The sequence below is a fragment of the Carcharodon carcharias genome, chromosome 2 (assembly GCF_017639515.1).
Source record: "Carcharodon carcharias isolate sCarCar2 chromosome 2, sCarCar2.pri, whole genome shotgun sequence".
NCBI lineage: Eukaryota > Metazoa > Chordata > Chondrichthyes > Lamniformes > Lamnidae > Carcharodon > Carcharodon carcharias.
Genome location: NC_054468.1, coordinates 211,189,655 through 211,206,909, shown reverse-complemented (window position 1 = coordinate 211,206,909; position 17,255 = coordinate 211,189,655). Strand labels below are relative to the sequence as shown.

The 17,255-nt window shown below is 44.0% G+C and overlaps 1 protein-coding gene across 4 annotated transcripts in view; it reads right to left on the bottom strand.

Annotated features, from left to right (window-relative positions):
- Positions 1-17,255, bottom strand: part of LOC121273535 (regulator of G-protein signaling 7) — a 464,890-nt gene that overhangs the window by 148,296 nt on the left and 299,339 nt on the right. For 3 of the 4 annotated variants that reach the window (XM_041180722.1, XM_041180727.1, XM_041180718.1), the window contains exon 3: positions 15,437-15,511. In XM_041180722.1, the coding sequence (XP_041036656.1) occupies positions 15,437-15,511 (75 nt within the window). The remainder of the gene's footprint in view (positions 1-15,436; positions 15,512-17,255) is intronic. The other variant, XM_041180714.1, reaches the window with a different exon arrangement.

Genomic DNA, 17,255 nt, shown 5'->3' with positions numbered 1-17,255 from the left:
GAAGCCAAAGGGTGGTGCAAAACCAGTCAGATAACCACCAGATGTGTCATTGAGCAAGCGATCCGCATGCCCATGATGCATTTCAGGTGCCTGGACAGGTCAGCCTTCAGCGTTAGGTGGTGAGGGAACCAACAAAAGGGAAAAACATACTTGTCCTCATCCTCACCAACCTGACTGCCACAGATGCATCTGTCCATGACAGTATCGGTGGAAGTGACCACCAAGCAGTCCTTGTGGAGATTAACTCCTTCTTTCACAGTGAGGATTTCCTCCATTGTGTTGTGTGGCACTATCACCGTGATAAATGGGATAGATTTCGAACAGATTTGGCAACTCAAGACTGGGCATCCATGAGGCCCTGTGGGCCGTCAACTGCAGCAGAATTGTACTCAACCACAATCTGTAACCTAATGTGGCATATCCCCCACTCTACCATTACCAACAAGCCAGGGTATCAACCTTGGTTCAATTAAGAGTGCAGGAGGGCATGCCAGGAGCAGCACCAGGCATACCAAAAAATGAGGTGTCAACCTGGCAAAGCTACAATACAGGACTACTTGCGTGCCCAACAGCATAAGCAGCAAGTGATAGACAGAGCTAAGCGATCCCACAGCCAATGGATCAGATCGAAGCTCTGCAGTCCTGCCACATCCAGTCGTGAATGGTGGTGGAGAATTAAACAACTCACTTGAGGAGGAGGCTCCACAAATATCCCCATCCTCAATGATGGGGTAATCACAGCACAGTATAAAAGATAAGGCTGAAGCATTTGCTACAATCTTTAGCTGGAAGTGCTGAGTGGATGATCCATCTCGGCCTCCCCTGGACACCCCAGCATCACAGGTGCCAGTCTTCAGCCAACTCAATTCACTCCACGTGACGTCAAGAAACGGCTGAAGGAACTGGATAGTACAAAGGCTATGGACCCTGACAATATTCCGGCAATAGTGCTGAAGACTTGTGCTCCAGAACTTGCTGTGTCCCTAGCCAAGCTTTTTCTGTACAGCTACAACACTAGTATCTACTCAGCCAAGTGGAAAATTGCCTAGGTATGTCCTATACACAAAAAGCAGGACAAATCCAACCCGGCTAAGTACCACCCCATCAGTCTACTCTCGATCATCAATCAAGTAATGGAAGGGGTCATCAATTGTGCTATCAAGTGGCACTTGCTCAGCAATAACCTGCTTACCGTCACCGCCAGGGCCACTCAGCTCCTGATTTCTTAGAGCCTTGGTTCAAGCATGGACAAAAGAGCTGAACTCCCGAGGTGAGGTGAGAGGGACTGCCCTTGGCACCAAGGCAGCATTTGACTGAGTGTGGCATCAAGGAGCCCTAGCAAAACTGGAGTCAATAGGAATCGGGGGGAAACTTTACACTGGTTGGAGTCATACCTAGCGCAAAGGAAGATGGTTGTGGTTGTTGAAGGTCAGTCACATCAGCTCCAGGACATCACTGCAGGAGTTCCTCAGTATAGTGTCCTCGATCCAACCATCTTCAGCTGCTTCAAAAATGTCCTTCCTTCCATCATAAGGTCAGAAGTGGGGATGTTCGTTGATGATTACACGATGTTCAGTGACTCCTCAGGTCCTGAAGGGTCCACATCCAAATGCAGCAAGATCTGGACAATATCCAGGTTTGGGCTGACAAGTGGCAAGTAACATTCATGCCATACAAATGCCAGACAATTACTATATTGAATAAGAGAGAATCTAACCATCGCCCCTTGACTTTCAATGACATTACCATCACTGAATTACCCACTATCAACATCCTGGGGGTTACCATTGACCAGAAACTAACCTGGACTAGCCATATAAATACTGTGGCTACAAGAGCAGGTCAGAAGCTAGGAATCCTGCAATGAGTAATTCGCCTCCTGACTCCTCAAAGCCTGTCCACCATCTACAAGGCACAAGTCATGAGTGTGATGGAATACTCCCGACTTGCCTGCATGAGTGCAGCTCCCACAACACTCAAGAAGCTTGACACCGTCCAAGGCAAAGCAGCCCACTTGATTGGCAACACATTCACAAACATTCACTCCCCCCACCACCGATGCACAGTAGCAGCAGTGTGTACCATGTACAAGATGACCTGCAGGAGTTTGCCAAGGCTCCTTAGACAGTACCTTCTAAACACACGACCACTACCATCTAGAAGAACAAGGGCAACAGATAGATGGGAACACCACCATCTGGAAGTTCCCCTCCAAATCACTCATCATTCTGACTTGGAACTATATTGCCATTCCTTCACAATCGCTGGGTTAAAATCCTGGAACTCCCTCCCTAATAGCACTGTGGGTGTACATACACAACATGGACCGCAGCAGTTCAAGAAGGCAGTTCACCATCACCTTCTCAAGGGCAATTAGGGATGGGCAATAAATGCTGGCCCAGCCAGCGAAGCCCACATCCCACAAATGAATAAAATAAAAACTACCCAGTGAGGGTCTCCAGAATGACCACAGTGTACCATACCCTGCGCAAGATTGTGCAACAATGACAACTGGAGCTGCAGAAGGAACAGGGCACTTGGCATACTCTGGGCAGAATTTTAACCTTTGGACCTGCTCATAGCAGTGGAAGCCGACAGCAGCTCAGCAGCCGAAAGATTGTGGAGAGGGCTTAGTTATAGCTTTTTAACAGATACAGCATTAGCATCCTGTTTCCAGATTTCCAAATGGCATTTGATAAGGTGCCACATCAAAGGTTACTACACAAAATAAGAACCAATGCTCTGGGGGTAACATATTAGCATGTATAGTGGATTGATTAGCTGACAGGAAGAAGAGAGCAGGGATAAAAGGGTCATTTTCAGGTTGGCAAGTTGTAACTAGTGGAATGCCACAGGGGTCAGTGCTGGGAACTCAATAATTTCTCTCTCTTCACGTGTCATGCCCTGAAAGGGCATTAACAACCATGGATTTCTTTGTTAGTCCATGGTAATGTTTGGCAAGGTACTGCAGTAGTTTGACACTGCCTTCTGCAGGTAACTGACCTGGAATCTCTCCCACCCTTACTGCCTGCCATTGGTACATGCTGGTACTTAAGCTGTTTGGTAATGTTATGAACATACCTTCCTGGGCCATCAAGTGCTGGAATAAGACTTGAACACGGAGCTTCTGGCTCAGAGACATGGATGCTACATTTAAGATGGAGATGAGGGATGTTAGTCTATGGAGTTCTCTTCTTTTGAGTGCAGTGGAGGCAGGTTCATTGAATATTTTTAAGGCTGAGTTGGATAGATTCTTGATTGACAAGGGAGGCAAAAGATATAGGGGATAGACAGCAAAGTTGAGTTAAGACCACAATCAGACCTGCCATGATCTTTTCAAATAGTGGAGCAGATTCGAGGGACTGAATGGCCTATGCCTGCTTCTAATTTGTATTTTGGATGTCTACCAAATAACTGATTTCAGTATTAGGCATAACAAAATTACATGGCACACAACAATCAATCATGTTGTCCTGATGCCACTAGCCACTGGTATATATGAACATCTGCACAATAATTACTTTGAACTCTTTTATCTTGTCAGTTAGAATTCAGTTTTTCATCTCCAATGGGTCCCTTAAGTATCACAAGAATTGATGCAAGGGGAGATGGAGGCACCTTCAGAGGAGGTTGCGCACTCTAAAGAAACACTGTCACACGACTCACATGCACCCTCTACTACCTTAGTCACACAAATCTCATTGGAGCCTCCAAGGTAGGTAGCTGGGTTGTCACACGATGAGTCAAACATCACAAATGAGCAGGAGGTGGTTTTTCAGACAAAGACAACAGTGGAGAGGCCCCGTCACAGGAAATAGGATCCTTCAGACTCTGCTTGCCTGGACATATAAGCTTTGTCTCAGGAGCCATTCACAAAGAGGACTATTCTTGAACAGCAGCAAGAAATGTGTGAGGTTCTGTCAGCATTTCCAGGGACACTTCACATGATTGGAAGAGATTGGAATGGTCCATCTCCAGCAGCAGTGTCACAATCTCTCAGGCTTTTGCACAGATATCCACCTCCATGGAGTGAGTGGCTACCTGCATGGAGAATCAGAAATAGTTGGCATCCCAGTGCTCGCTGACCCTCACCAATGGCCTGCACATTCAGTCTGCCAGCTTAATTTGAATGGAGAAAAGCCTCACTTTGGCCATTTAACTGGAAAGTATGGATGGCCATTAGACAGAAGATGGAGAAAGGACAAAGGAAAGTCGGGAGTCTGCTCAAGGCACAGTTACAAATGTGAGGCTTTATAAAGTGGTTATGTTTTACACTGTCTCTTTTAATTTAAGGTAACCTTCCAGGGTGACCTGGAAAAGTAGGATGGTGTGAAGTTGTGTCGGACTCTGCCCAGCCACTGGCCAGGTGACGGTTATCATGGGCACAGGGATTCCAGGTCAAAGCTTATTAAAATCCATGTGCCAGGTTTAACACCTGAACACAAAAGGGAGAGGCAGATATTCTAGCCATTGCAGACCTACAGTCTCAGAGACTTTGAACAGAGAGAAACAGAAAGTAGCAGCCATTGTGAGCATCAGGGAAAGACTATGCTTGGTTAGCTACCAGTCAGAATGCCAGCGGAAGCTTGTTCTCTGGTTGAAGAGACATATAAGGATTTTGGAAGATTTTTCCTGGCATTGTTGAGGAAAGGAATCTATGGAGTGAGCCATGTTGCTGGGGGTTGATTCAGGATTTCTTGGAACACTGAGAGAAAGGACCTTTGGAGGTCAGCAGACGTTATGATTGCAAAATGGGGAAAAGTGAGCTCATTGGAAGCTGGGAATCGCTTTGAACTGGTTCCTACAAAGACTGAAATTTTGAGAAGGGTGCGCTGTAATGTATAAACATGCCCTGGGTTTTTCCAGGGTGTTAAAACACGATTGAGGAGTGTATTTTCTGTAGTTTAGCATATTAGTTGCCCGCTAAGTAATGTTTAACCAATACTGATTTTAGTTTCTGTGCTACAGTAAACGTCTTAAACTTGAAATCTTATCGTGCAATTCCTTTATGTTGGTCAGTGGGAATTTATTTTTTTTTAAGTTATCGGTCTCTACAGAGATTGTAACTGCGCTTCCACTCACCCCCTTTGTCCTCCCCCCTCAGTCAGAGCCACACATGCTGTCTCCTGTCCCGATGGCTGATTCTGCCCCTGCCCAGGTGCAAGTGGGACAACCTTTGGCCTTCATGGTCCCCAAAAGCTCAGATGGCCTCAGCCAAGAGCATCTGAGCAGTCATCAGGGAAACAAGCAACCTGCCTCTAGCTTTGCTGAAGCCCAGGAGTTGTATCGTTAGCAGAGAAAAAGAAGAAGAAAGATCTGTAGTTTCACAACAAAAATCACTTGGTTACATAAAAGTCTGTTAGTGCATCAATTTTATTATCAATGTTCACCCACCATAAACTTTCTTTCAACTTTCCACTCATCTCCAGTGTTACTTCTCGTCTACCCAATGGCCATCAGCCTTGAGAACAATGGTATGGCAAGAATCGATGATGAAAGAATTATTGACTGTGGGAGTGTGGGAATGCTGTTTGGGGGTGCCAGAGGGGTTGGGGGCTCAGTGGGATCAACATCGGTGTGCCATATGGCCACACATCTTCAGGTTAGCTGAATTGTGTATGTCTCAGTACTTTGCAGGAATCTCAGACAGTTAGGGTGAGCAGCTGCAGGGACCCTCATCGCATCATCCGTCACTGAAGCCAAATGTAATATCATAAAGAGGAGACTCCATTAAAATACCATAAACAGATGGACTGAAATTTTGGACAGAATTTTATGCTGCCTGGATCTGACGGTCCCGCCAAAGCCAATGGGCTTTTGAACAGCTCACCGCATTTTACGGCCTTACTCCCAACGCAATGGGGCTGTAAAATTCTGCCCTTTATCCGGGTTTCCCACCCCCAGCTCTGATCGCCCCTCAAATTGTTATTGGGGCTATTTAGTACAATTACCAATGTGGACATTTTTTAAAAAAATCATGACTTTTAATAACATTAAGGCTTAATTTTATGCTAAGGAATTCATTTTCATGATGCATTTTCGATGGTAAGTTACTCATAACTTCTGTTTTTCCACAGGGCCTCCTATCACATTTTCCAAACAATGTGGGAGATAATTGTGCATCATAAACTACCCCCAGATCCACTCTATATTATCTCTAACTAGTGCGCTGCTACTTTCTGAAATAGCACTAGTGTCAAGTTCAGCTGAAAGTAGTTTATAAATCAGCCAGATAAAGTAGAATGTTTTTGCTTTAAGCAACAAGTATTAGTACTGCACAATGTGTTGTCAAGCACCAAGGATACTCGTAGGATCATTATAACAAGTTGATCAGCTAATCAGAATAGCTCATGCAGTGCAGGCTAAAAATATACAGAAAATGTGGCAATTTTGTCAAGATCACTTGTTATTGACAGAAACATGGACATCTGTCTACAGGACCCAACAAGGCAGATTATCTCTCATTGTGCTCATAGATTCAAAGGGTCACCCTGACACTTATAAATGTTAGAAAATTGGGCAGGCGCCATTATAGCCCATGGCTGATTTTTCTCTAAGTGCTGTGCCCAGACAATTCTCTGCACCCAAGCACCATAATGCCCCATACCGTTTTGCAAAAATGTATCCGGTTCAAACCAGGAAATGTAGCATTGCTCAAGAATGTGACATTTGAATTAATCAAGAGTATAAACATGATGAAATGTTAACTTGTCTGTACTCTCTCGCTGAATGATTCCAGCATTTTGTGTTTTTGTTCCACTTTGGAAGCTGTGTTGTTATAACATGATCAGAATTTTCCATCATACCACATTTTTTACCTTGTAATTTTTTGGTATTTCCTGATATGTATTAAATAAACTGTTTCCATATTTCTCAGAACCAGTTTTTAATTGTCTGCATGTGGATACAGGCATTGCTTTGATTTAAAAATGTTATTCTGTACAGGTACAGTGTCTCAAATCCGGTTGTCCGAAAACCGGACACTTTTATAATGTTCCATGCATCAAGTTTAATTGAATAAAATTAAAAAAAAACTTACTTGGACACTTCAGTGGGGTGTGGCTCCAGACTAGTTATCGGCTTTGTTGCTTCGTGCGCCTCTCTACCCTGCGTTCCAAGTGACTTTTGGTTTGACCTAAACTACCTGACCCAAAATCCGAAATCCGGCACAGTTTCGGTCCTGATGTTGCCGGATTTGAGGTATTGCACCTGCGCTATATAGAAAATTGTTCGTTTCACTTTGCTTCGCAGAACAAGTTTGACTCCTGTTTTAGCTGACCTGTGCAAGGGGTGCTACAATTGGCCTGAAGTTTGTACGGGGAAAATTAATGCACTGTTTGGTTTCAGTGACCTCCTTGCTGAAAAGTTCATGTGTGTTAACTGCAGGCAAAGACAGGCCAAGTAACCTTCTGCCACGTTATTGCCGTGCACATAATGGATAAGAACTAAAGCTCATTTACAGACAATGGCAGTTTAGTGTCACTAAGGGGAACTTTGATTTTGAGTGATACTGCAAGAAGGTCGATATCAATGCAGCAGCCCCTTATGCGTCTCTCATTTTTATTTCTATGGACTTCAATTTGTCCTTGTGACAAATGGAGTTTCTACCCATGGCATTTTTTTGTTCTGTTTTTTCATAGGGTAGCTTTGGGGTTGGGAGTAACTGACATAAGAGAATAATCCAATCTATTTGATAGACAACAGACCAGGAACATTACAAAAGATGACTGGAGCTTCTCTTTGTTATTGCAGATGTGCCAAAAGGGTGGAGCTTTCGTCGCTGTGGTGACCTCAATGGGATTCAAAGGTTGGAGGATAATCGTCCACTTTTTTATACCTGTTTATGAAGGGCACTTCCTTAATTTCTTTCAAGGTTGCCCAAAACTCACCTGCGTGGATGTACTTTTTGCTTTCAGCACCTTTCCACTATTCCCAGTTTATCTTTGGTGTCAAGTTCTCACTCTGATCCCAAGCAAATGCCTGGTAAAAACACAGCAAGTGTTCTAATTGTCATACAAAGGTTTGAACCTTAATCCTGATTGAACCTGACTTTAAAGATCAAGTACTGTAGTCAAATTTGTTCCTGCTAACGATCTGGTGGAAGAATGTTTTAAACTATTTTATGTAAATACATAAACAACCTTGATGCCTATTTTTAAAAGATGGGGAGAAAATACCTCCCAACAAGACATCTGAATACTTTTATCACCAGGTGTTTGTGCCATCAGTAAAGACTGTTGTTGGCAACTTATTCAGGTTCTGTGATGAAAGCTGTCCTGGAGGCAACTGAAATGTTCCATCATCTCAGCTGGAAAGCGAGGGTTAGTTTCTAAGATCAGCTGAATGCTTTGTCTGGACAATTTTATAACATTTTATAACACTTTTTCCAGGCAATTGAATGTAAACATATATAGAACCATAGAAACGTTACAGCACAGAAAGGGACCATTCAGCTCATCGTGGCTGCGCCGGCCGAAAAATAAAAAACAAAAAAACTAGCCGCCCATTTTAACCCCATCTTCCAACACCTGGTCCGTAGCCTTCCAGGTTACAGCACTTCTGGTGCAGATCCAGGTGCCTTTCAAATGAGTTGAGAGTTTCTGACTCCGTCACCAAACGGGGCAGTGAATTCCAGACCCCCACCACCCTCTGGGTGAAAGAGTTTTTCCTCATGTCGCCTCTAATCAACTTAAATCTGTGCCCCCAGGCAATTGACCTCTCTGCTAGGGAAAACAAGTCTTTCCTGTCTACTGTGTCTAGGCCCCTCAGTCTTGTACACCTCAATCAGGTCACCTGTCGGCTTCTTCAGTCCCAAGAAAACAACCCATCTCTCCAATCTTTCCTCATAGTGGTAATTTTCAAACCCTGTCAACATTCTTGTAAATCTCCCCTGTACTCTCCAGAGCAATTATGTCCTCCCTGTAATGTGGCTACCAGAACTAGACACAAAATTCCAGATGTGGCCTAACCAGTTCCATCATTCCATCCCTGCTTTTGTATTCTATACCTATTTCAATAAAGGAAACCATTTCATATGCTTTCTTTACCACCTTATCCATCTATCGTGCCACCTTTAGGGACCTGTGGACATGCATACCGAGGTCTCTCACTTCCTCTACCCCTCCCAATATCCTCCCATTTATTTTGTATTCCCTAGCTATGTTTGCACTTCCCAAATGCATTACCTCACACTTCTCTGGATTAAATTCCATCTGCCACTTTTCCGTCCACTCAACCAAACCATTGATATAATTCTGGAGACAATGGCTCTCCTCTTCACAATCAACTTCGTGGCCAATTTTTGTGTCATCTGTAAATTTCCAAATCATGCCACCCACATTTAAGTCCAAATCATTAATATATACAACAAACAGCAAGGGCTCCAACATTGAGCCCTGTGGAACACCACTGGAAACTGTTTTCCCTTTGTAAAAACATCCATCATATGGACAACAACAATGACCAATATACATTCATATCAGTTTCCATATCAAAAAGGCATTGGAGAGGGTGCAGAAAGAACTTACAAGAACTGATGTTTATAACTGTCAAGAAAGACTGAACAGGCTGGGACTCTTTTCTCTAGAAAAGAGAAGGCCGAGGGGTGGCCTGAAAGAGATCCAAAACATTATGAATGGATTTTACAGGCATCAAGCAAAAGTTTTTATTTGTGGGGAATCCAAAACTAGGGATCCTAATATGAGAGAGACACTAATAAATCCAGTGAGGATTTCAGGAGAAACATCTTTGCCAGAGAGTGGTTACTAGAATTATTATTATTAGAATAAGAATGGCACGAGGTGAATTGCTCATTCAGAGATCCAGTGCAGATGCAATGGGCTGAATGGCTTCTTTCTGTGCTGTAACAATTCTGTGATTGTGATTCTGTGAAAGTGGAACTTGCTACCACAGGGAAAAGGTGAATAGCAGAGATGCATATAAGGGGAAGCTAGCCAAGTACACGAGGGAGAAAGGAGTAGAAGAATATGCAAATATGAAGCATAAACAACAGCACAGACCAGTTGGATCAAATGGCCAATCTCTGTGCTGTAAATGCTATGTAATTGATATACTGACTATTTTAACAGAAGTAATAACACATTTAAAACAGCTGGATTAAACCTCTCTGTTAAAAAATTATACAGGGGAATTTGTTATGAACATGTTAAGTGTTTGATGGCTAATATCATAAGGCATTATTTTCCATGCTCTGATTGCTTCACTACTTTTATGATGAACCAATTCAAAAGGTTTCAGCAGAAATACAGTTGACTTTTGAAAGAGGATTTTGCATTTTGGGTTGGGACTCCAACGTCAGGATCAAGTGCAGATCCAGGCCCTGCAATGTGTCAGGAGCAGTCATTCGACATGGATTTTGACTGAATTGGCCAACTGGCCAGACTGAGCGCTCAATTAAGAGCAGAATGAGGGCTCTTGAAGCTAGCAGGCCAATAGCCTGCAACTTTAAAAGATTTGAAATTTTAAAAATGCCCACAGCAGCCAGGCCACCATTGTGGAACTCCTCCACAGGGTGGCCGGTGGCTTCAGCTATCGTCAGATAGGTTGGGGGGAGGGCTTCAAACTCTTCCTCGAGTGCTGTATCCCCATTTTGCCACTGGGAGGCTGCCTCCCAGGCAGCTGCTATGCTCCTGACGATAGAGGGGGGACCCACAGGCTGGCAAATTCCAGTCAATCTCTGATCAGCTTAATTAATTAGCTTAACAAACTACCCGCTGCTTGTGGGTGGGTAGCTGTTCAAAACTGGCCCAGCGTCTGGGAAAATGAATTGGGGATAGGGAGGGGTAGGGGATGGTGTTGGTAAACGGGTACACCAGTCGACAGCGTGAAATTACATGCCCGTCCGTCTCTGTTCCAGCCCCGATATCAGGGCAGAAATCCTGCCCTTAGGTGAGATATTAAACATAGGTCCTTATTCCTTATTCAAGTGATTCAGGGGACATTAAACCTCACTGGAATTATTTAAAAAACAGTAGGGAGTTCTGGTGTTCTGGCAAACAATCCTCCTTAAACCAAAACCACGGTTGGGTGGTTAATCATTTCATTATTGTTTGGGTATTACATTTTTCTCCATAACAATAGCCATTTCACTTCAAAGCAGTTTATTGTTTTTTGAGATTTTTGAGGGTCATATAAATAAATCTTCCTTTGACAAGATTAAATAGAGCGCCATGCATGGTGGGAATAGCATAATTCCATGATGTACTAGTCATAACATATGCATAAATTATACTGTCCCTCCTAGAAAATGCGGACTGAGCTAAATGAGTAAGCCATATGGATTCTAAATTCATTAATATGTTTATCCCACAAAATATTGCAGTTAAAAACCACTCCTCAAGAGGTGGAGCACAGCAATTGCTTGAAGTGTACTTTGTTTGTTCAAAAGGGCCCATTGTAAATAATTTCTGAAACACATTTTGTCAAAGTGGATGGCTTAAAAGGAACGTGTGGAGGTTTCCTGATCTCTTTGTTTTGTTTTGGTAGGATTCACATCAATAAAAACGGCTGGGTTCATTGGGCCTAAAGACTTATTCTCCTTGTTATTTATTTTCAATGTTGCTGCTCTCCTTATATTAGAACAAAACAATAGTTATCAAAAAAGCTACATTAAGTACAGTACTTAAACAACCTGTTACTAGGGCAACACATATTAAGAACAGAACCTTTACCATAATCCACTTCATTAGATCTCTGTGGCAGCTAATTAAGATAAGGTTTCTAATAATAATGCTGATATACTTGCATTTATAAAATGCCTTATCAGTTTGAAGAGCACTTCAGACTTTGAATTATTTTCTGAAGTGCAGCTATTATCATTATGTGGGTGGATAAACATGGCAGTAATTCTGCATCTGGATCATCCCATAAACAGCCATGAGATGGCAGCCCAATTAAACTTACTTATTTTGTACTAGTTGAGGGAGGAATGTTGGCAAGGGCAGAAAAAGGACTCCCTTGAATAATGCCACAATATTATTAATGACCACCTGAAGCCCACAAGGGGATTTTGGTTTGACAACTCGTGTCGGAGACATGGCCTTCATTGCAACTTTACTTCAGTGCTGCACTGGAATGTCAACCTAGATTGTGAGCTTATATCTGAAATTCAGCTCACTCACAACCTTCTGATTCACAAAGGAGAGTGAGTGAAGCCAATGTACAAAGATCTAGAAATTCAATGGTGCTTGATAACGGGTATGGAGGGCTAAGTGTGTGCTACACATACCTGTTCTGCTGGGCGCAGGGTTATGTGGAATCTGTGCTGGGACCAAAGCATCATGGGTCAGGCACACAGTCAATGATATCCATGATTCCTATTGGCTGTGCTCCTGCTCTGAGGGCAGATATGAGTGAGTGGAATGGTGGGGCAAGTCAGGATTCTCTAGCGTCAGGCGTTCCAGAAAGGGCTCAAGTACTTTGCTGCAGCATTGGAGGCTCTGGCCTAGGTAATGTGCAAGAGATTCCACTACCAAAAGGCAGAGGTCACTGAAAAGGCTAATGTAAAGAACTTAGCTCTCAAGATATGGCAACAATGCCAAAAGAGGTTTAACGGCCTCACCAGAGATACTGAGATAGGAAGTTGGACCAGATAAAGCACTCTTGAATCGGTTGAAGTTGAGATCAATGGCAGGGAAGGGCACTGGTGTTTAAGGCTGTTCCTGCTCGTCCTCCTCCTGTAATTCCTGCTGCCCAGTACTGCTAAGGGCTGACAACCCAGTGTAACAAAATATGGATCATACAATGAACAAGCCCAATAGTTGTTGTGCAGAGCTCCTCTCCAGCAGTCCACGCAGCAGAGGTGATATGTGAGTGGGCTGAAAATTACTTTTCACCTCAATTACTTTCTCCTCACACCTACAGCCCCAACACATCCAACATTCCCTTCTCCTGCCCACTTCCCTTCACTCTCTTACAAGTATTTAACTACAATTCCTTCCTTTTCTAATCACACACTCTGCACCTCCTATTCTCACCACTATGGCTACCCTCACTTGATCACGGCTCATAGTCCTCACATGACATATGCAATATTCAATCACAGCAAAAGACACATTCTCAAAGCAGCTCACTAACACAATCCCTTCTTCCTAGTAAGAGGTTGCACATCACATGAGACAGTGGATGGCTGGGGCGGGGGGGGGGGGGGGGGGGGGGGGGGGGGGGCGGTGGGGGCATAGACCCATGCAAACACTTTTCCCACTTGGGACATGCAGGACGTCACAGGCAGGAGGTGGGCCAGGGTTATAGTGGAGGCATCGAGCAGAGTTTATTCACACTGTCCCACTTTTCTTCCTTCTCATTTCTATCCACCCGATACATTTTGCATCAGTTTCTTTCAGCAGCTACTCTTCTCCTTTTCTGCTCCCCTTTCACACTAAAGGGCAATTCATGTCGTTATTTTTAATTTCAGGTGCTGAAAGTGTCAAGACCCCTGTGCCACTGGAGGAAAAGGAGGGGACGTTGGTGGTTAATGATAACAGGGGCTTCAAGAGCATCACATCCCCCCTTCACCCTATACTCAGGCAGAGCCACAGAAGTGCCACCGGAGATTGGCACTGCCTCCTTGGGAGAGGCACTTGATGTTTTCTCTGAGCACAACAGCATATCTGTACGCCCGCCACCCACTCCAGCAGCATCCATTTTAGCTCCATGTTGCTAAGTGGGCCAAACTGACCCGGTCCTCACTGAGATGCTGCCGCCCATAGCCAGAAAGCTGAGTTCAAGGCCCACAGTTGCTCAAGGTCAACAATCATGGCCAACTAACGTGTCCTTAATGGAAACACAGTAGCCTCCCACTTCTCAAGCTGTCGGCACCGGGGGAACTCTTCGTAGCAGCACAAGGATAGATAAATAGGCACAGAAGACAGAAAACCAAGGTTTGCCCTGGGTGATCTAATCACAGAATGGTTACAGCACAGAAGGAGGCCATTCAGGCTGTCATGTCTATGTTGGCTCTCTGAAGAAGATATTTACCTAATGCCACTCCTTGGCTTTCTCCCCCTACTCCTGCACATTCTTCCTCTTCAGATAATAATTCAATTCACTTTTAAATACCTCAATTGAACCTGCCTCAACTACACTCTCAGGCAATGAATTCCAGATCCCAATCACTCACTGCGTGAACGAGCTTTTCCTCATGGCTCCATTGCTTCTTCGGCCAATTACCTTAAATCTGTCCCTCCTTTTCTCAATCCTTCCACCAATGGGAACAGTTTTTTGCTATCTACTCTGAACTGACTCCTCATAATTTTGTATATCTCTTATCAAATCTCTCAATTTTCTCTTCTCCAAGGAAAACAGCCCCAACTTTTCCAATCTATCTATATAATTCTTAATTCAGCAAGTGTTATACAAATATGAATTGATTTGTTGGAGTTTTTCTGGATTTGATGCTAATTTTAATATTTTTAGTCAACCGATGGCATGACCCATGAAGCTGTACTGTAGGAAGGCAATCAGCTGGTGGTGGTCAGAACAGCAGTTCTGCAGAACTGCTGATACTGAGGTAGGAAGGTGGACCAGGTAAAGCACTCTTGAATCGGTTGAATTTGAGATCTGTGGCAGCGAGGGACACTGGTGTTTAATGCTGTTCCTATTCCTCCTCCTCCTGTAACTCTTGCTGCCCGGCGGTGCTAAGGGCTGACCCCTCAGTGTAACAAAGTATGAATCATACAATGAACAAGCCCAATAGTTGTATTGCAGAGCTCCTCTCCAGCAGTCCATGCAGCAGAGGTGATATCTGAGTGTGCTGATGGTTTGCTGAACAAAAATTGTATTGCTGGTATGTCTCTTATTATAGGCATGCACTACATATCTGCCCAGGTTCCCGATAGGAGTTTTGAGCCATGGCTGCAGGGATATTCCTAATTAGACAACCTGAGACCTGACGACTTGGTTGGAATAAAGGGGGCACAGATGGCTGGTACAGGATGAATAAATCACGACTGTTGCCAGTTTGATATTTGTGGAGTAACATCCCTTCCTAATCACAAAGGTGTCAGGCAATATGCAAGGTGCAAGGCAATGTGGGTGCAGCCTATGGCACCTTGGACCATGGGAAATCAGCAATACGGACAAAGCCTATAGTACTCTCTTGTCCTGTTTTGCTCTGTCAATGGGGAATGTTCATGTAGACAACCTTGGCCAGCTCTCTGATACAATGGTGCACACCAAACTATCAGATGTTGCAGACATCGTCCGCAATGACCCACAGTCTAGAAGTGATGACCTTGACAGTTACAGACAATACTGTCCATGCCCTGGTTTGGGGCTCCAGCTGTGGCTGCGACAGCAAAGTTTTATTTTTTATGTTGCATTGTTTAGAGGCATTTAAAAAAATACAACATCAAATTATTTTAGCTACTTCATCATTTTATGATTTTTTTTCAACTTATCAGATTGTGCATGGATTTACCAGTTTGAATCTCAGTAATTGTACCTTGATCTTCAATGTTCAGATTCTTCAGTAGCCACTGGACAATATCTGCACCTACAAGTAGACCAGAAAAAATGTCTGAATTAGTATAAAGCAACTTAATAACATCAGTGGACCTTGCATGGCTTTGCTCACATTGAAGTCATATGACATGCAGCCTTCTGCTGTCAGAAGTGCTACACTATGTAACACAGAAGGAATTACTTCACTATTAACCTGCAACTGTGTTTAGGTTAGCTTCTGCTTTTAAAATCTCCATGGGCAGAATTTTCAGGTCAGTATGCGGATGCGCGCCAGACTCACTCGAGTGTAAAATAGCGCGTGATGACATCGGGTGATCGTCCTGACATCATCCCGAGCTCACGCAATATTTCGGTCGGTGGGTGCACGCAAGTCGGAAGCCTGTCCGCTGACAGAGAAGAGGGCAATTAAGCCCATTAAAGTTGTAACTGTCCCTGATTTTTCTTGCTCAGTCCAACCTCTTGGTTGGTGGATGGGCGAATCCGCTAGGCGACTTTTGCATTTTTCATGAAACCTCATTCAAGGGCGGGATAAGGTTCCCGTTATTAAATAACAAAAAATAAAAATCTATGGACAGAACTTTTATAATGTATATATTCAGGTGACTGTTTGTGATGCTTGGACATTTTGTTCTGATTTTAAAATCTTAATTTAATACTTTCGAAGTTTTCAGCTCCCTCAGGCAGCTCATTGCCTTCAGGGAGCACTCCCCTCCTCCTGCCCCCACCCTGGGTGCACTGAGGGGGCCGATCACAGTCGGCGATCCATTCCCTGGCAGCTCCTGGACCCACCGATCGCACCAGCCCGCCGACCTGAAAATTCTGCCCCAAGTCTAATTGCTTCAGGTCGCCGGAAGATTAATTGTTGTTGGTGAGTGAAGCTTCCAGATTGTAAATATTTGGTTTCAGTCAGAATAAACCAGCATGAAATGACTACAGTCTTTCCTGTCTTTTCTCTGTTTCTGATAGTTTGAAATTTGGGGCCTGGATTTCCTCGGAGTGGCAGTCAGCGTTGGATTGCCACTCTGTGCCCAATTTCTAACCTTCTCTTTTGCTCAATTCAAACTCGCACCACCTTCCAACTCAGGCTGGATGAAATCCAGACACTGCAGTGCATTCACAGGACCCAGGCAAAAGGAAAAATCAGTTTGGACCAGTATTCTTATTTCCCAGTTTTTACTGTCTTTGCCTTCTGGGAGGCAATGGAGTAGTGGTGGTGTCGTTGGATTAGTAATCCAAAAACCCAGGGTAATACTCTTGGGACCCGGGTTCGAATCCTGCCAAGGCAGATGATGGAATCTGAATTGAATAAAAATCTAGAATTAAAAGTCTAACGATGACCGTGAAACCATTGTTGATCGTTGTAAAATCCCATCTGGTTCACTGATGTCCTTTAGGAAATGAAATCTATCATCCTTACCTGGTCTGGCCTACACGTGACTCCAGACACACGGCAATGTGGTTGACACTTAACAGCCCCCTTGAACAAGGGCAATTAGGGATGGGAAAGAAATGCTGGCTTAGCCAGGGTCGTCCACATCCCTTAAATGAATAAATAAAGATTGAAATGAAGGAAGCCACGCCCCCTTTCTTATGGCACTATCTGTCAAAAACCAGATAAGTTTAAAGGTCCATTGAAATTTAAAGGTCCTTGACAGGCCAGGGAGAAGGTAAGTGGATAGGGCTCTGGGGGTGGGGGGAATCAGAGGCCGGTGGGGGTGGGAGGGGGGCAATTGGAGGTCCGGGGGGTTGGAGGTCAGGGGTCAGAGTTCGAGGTC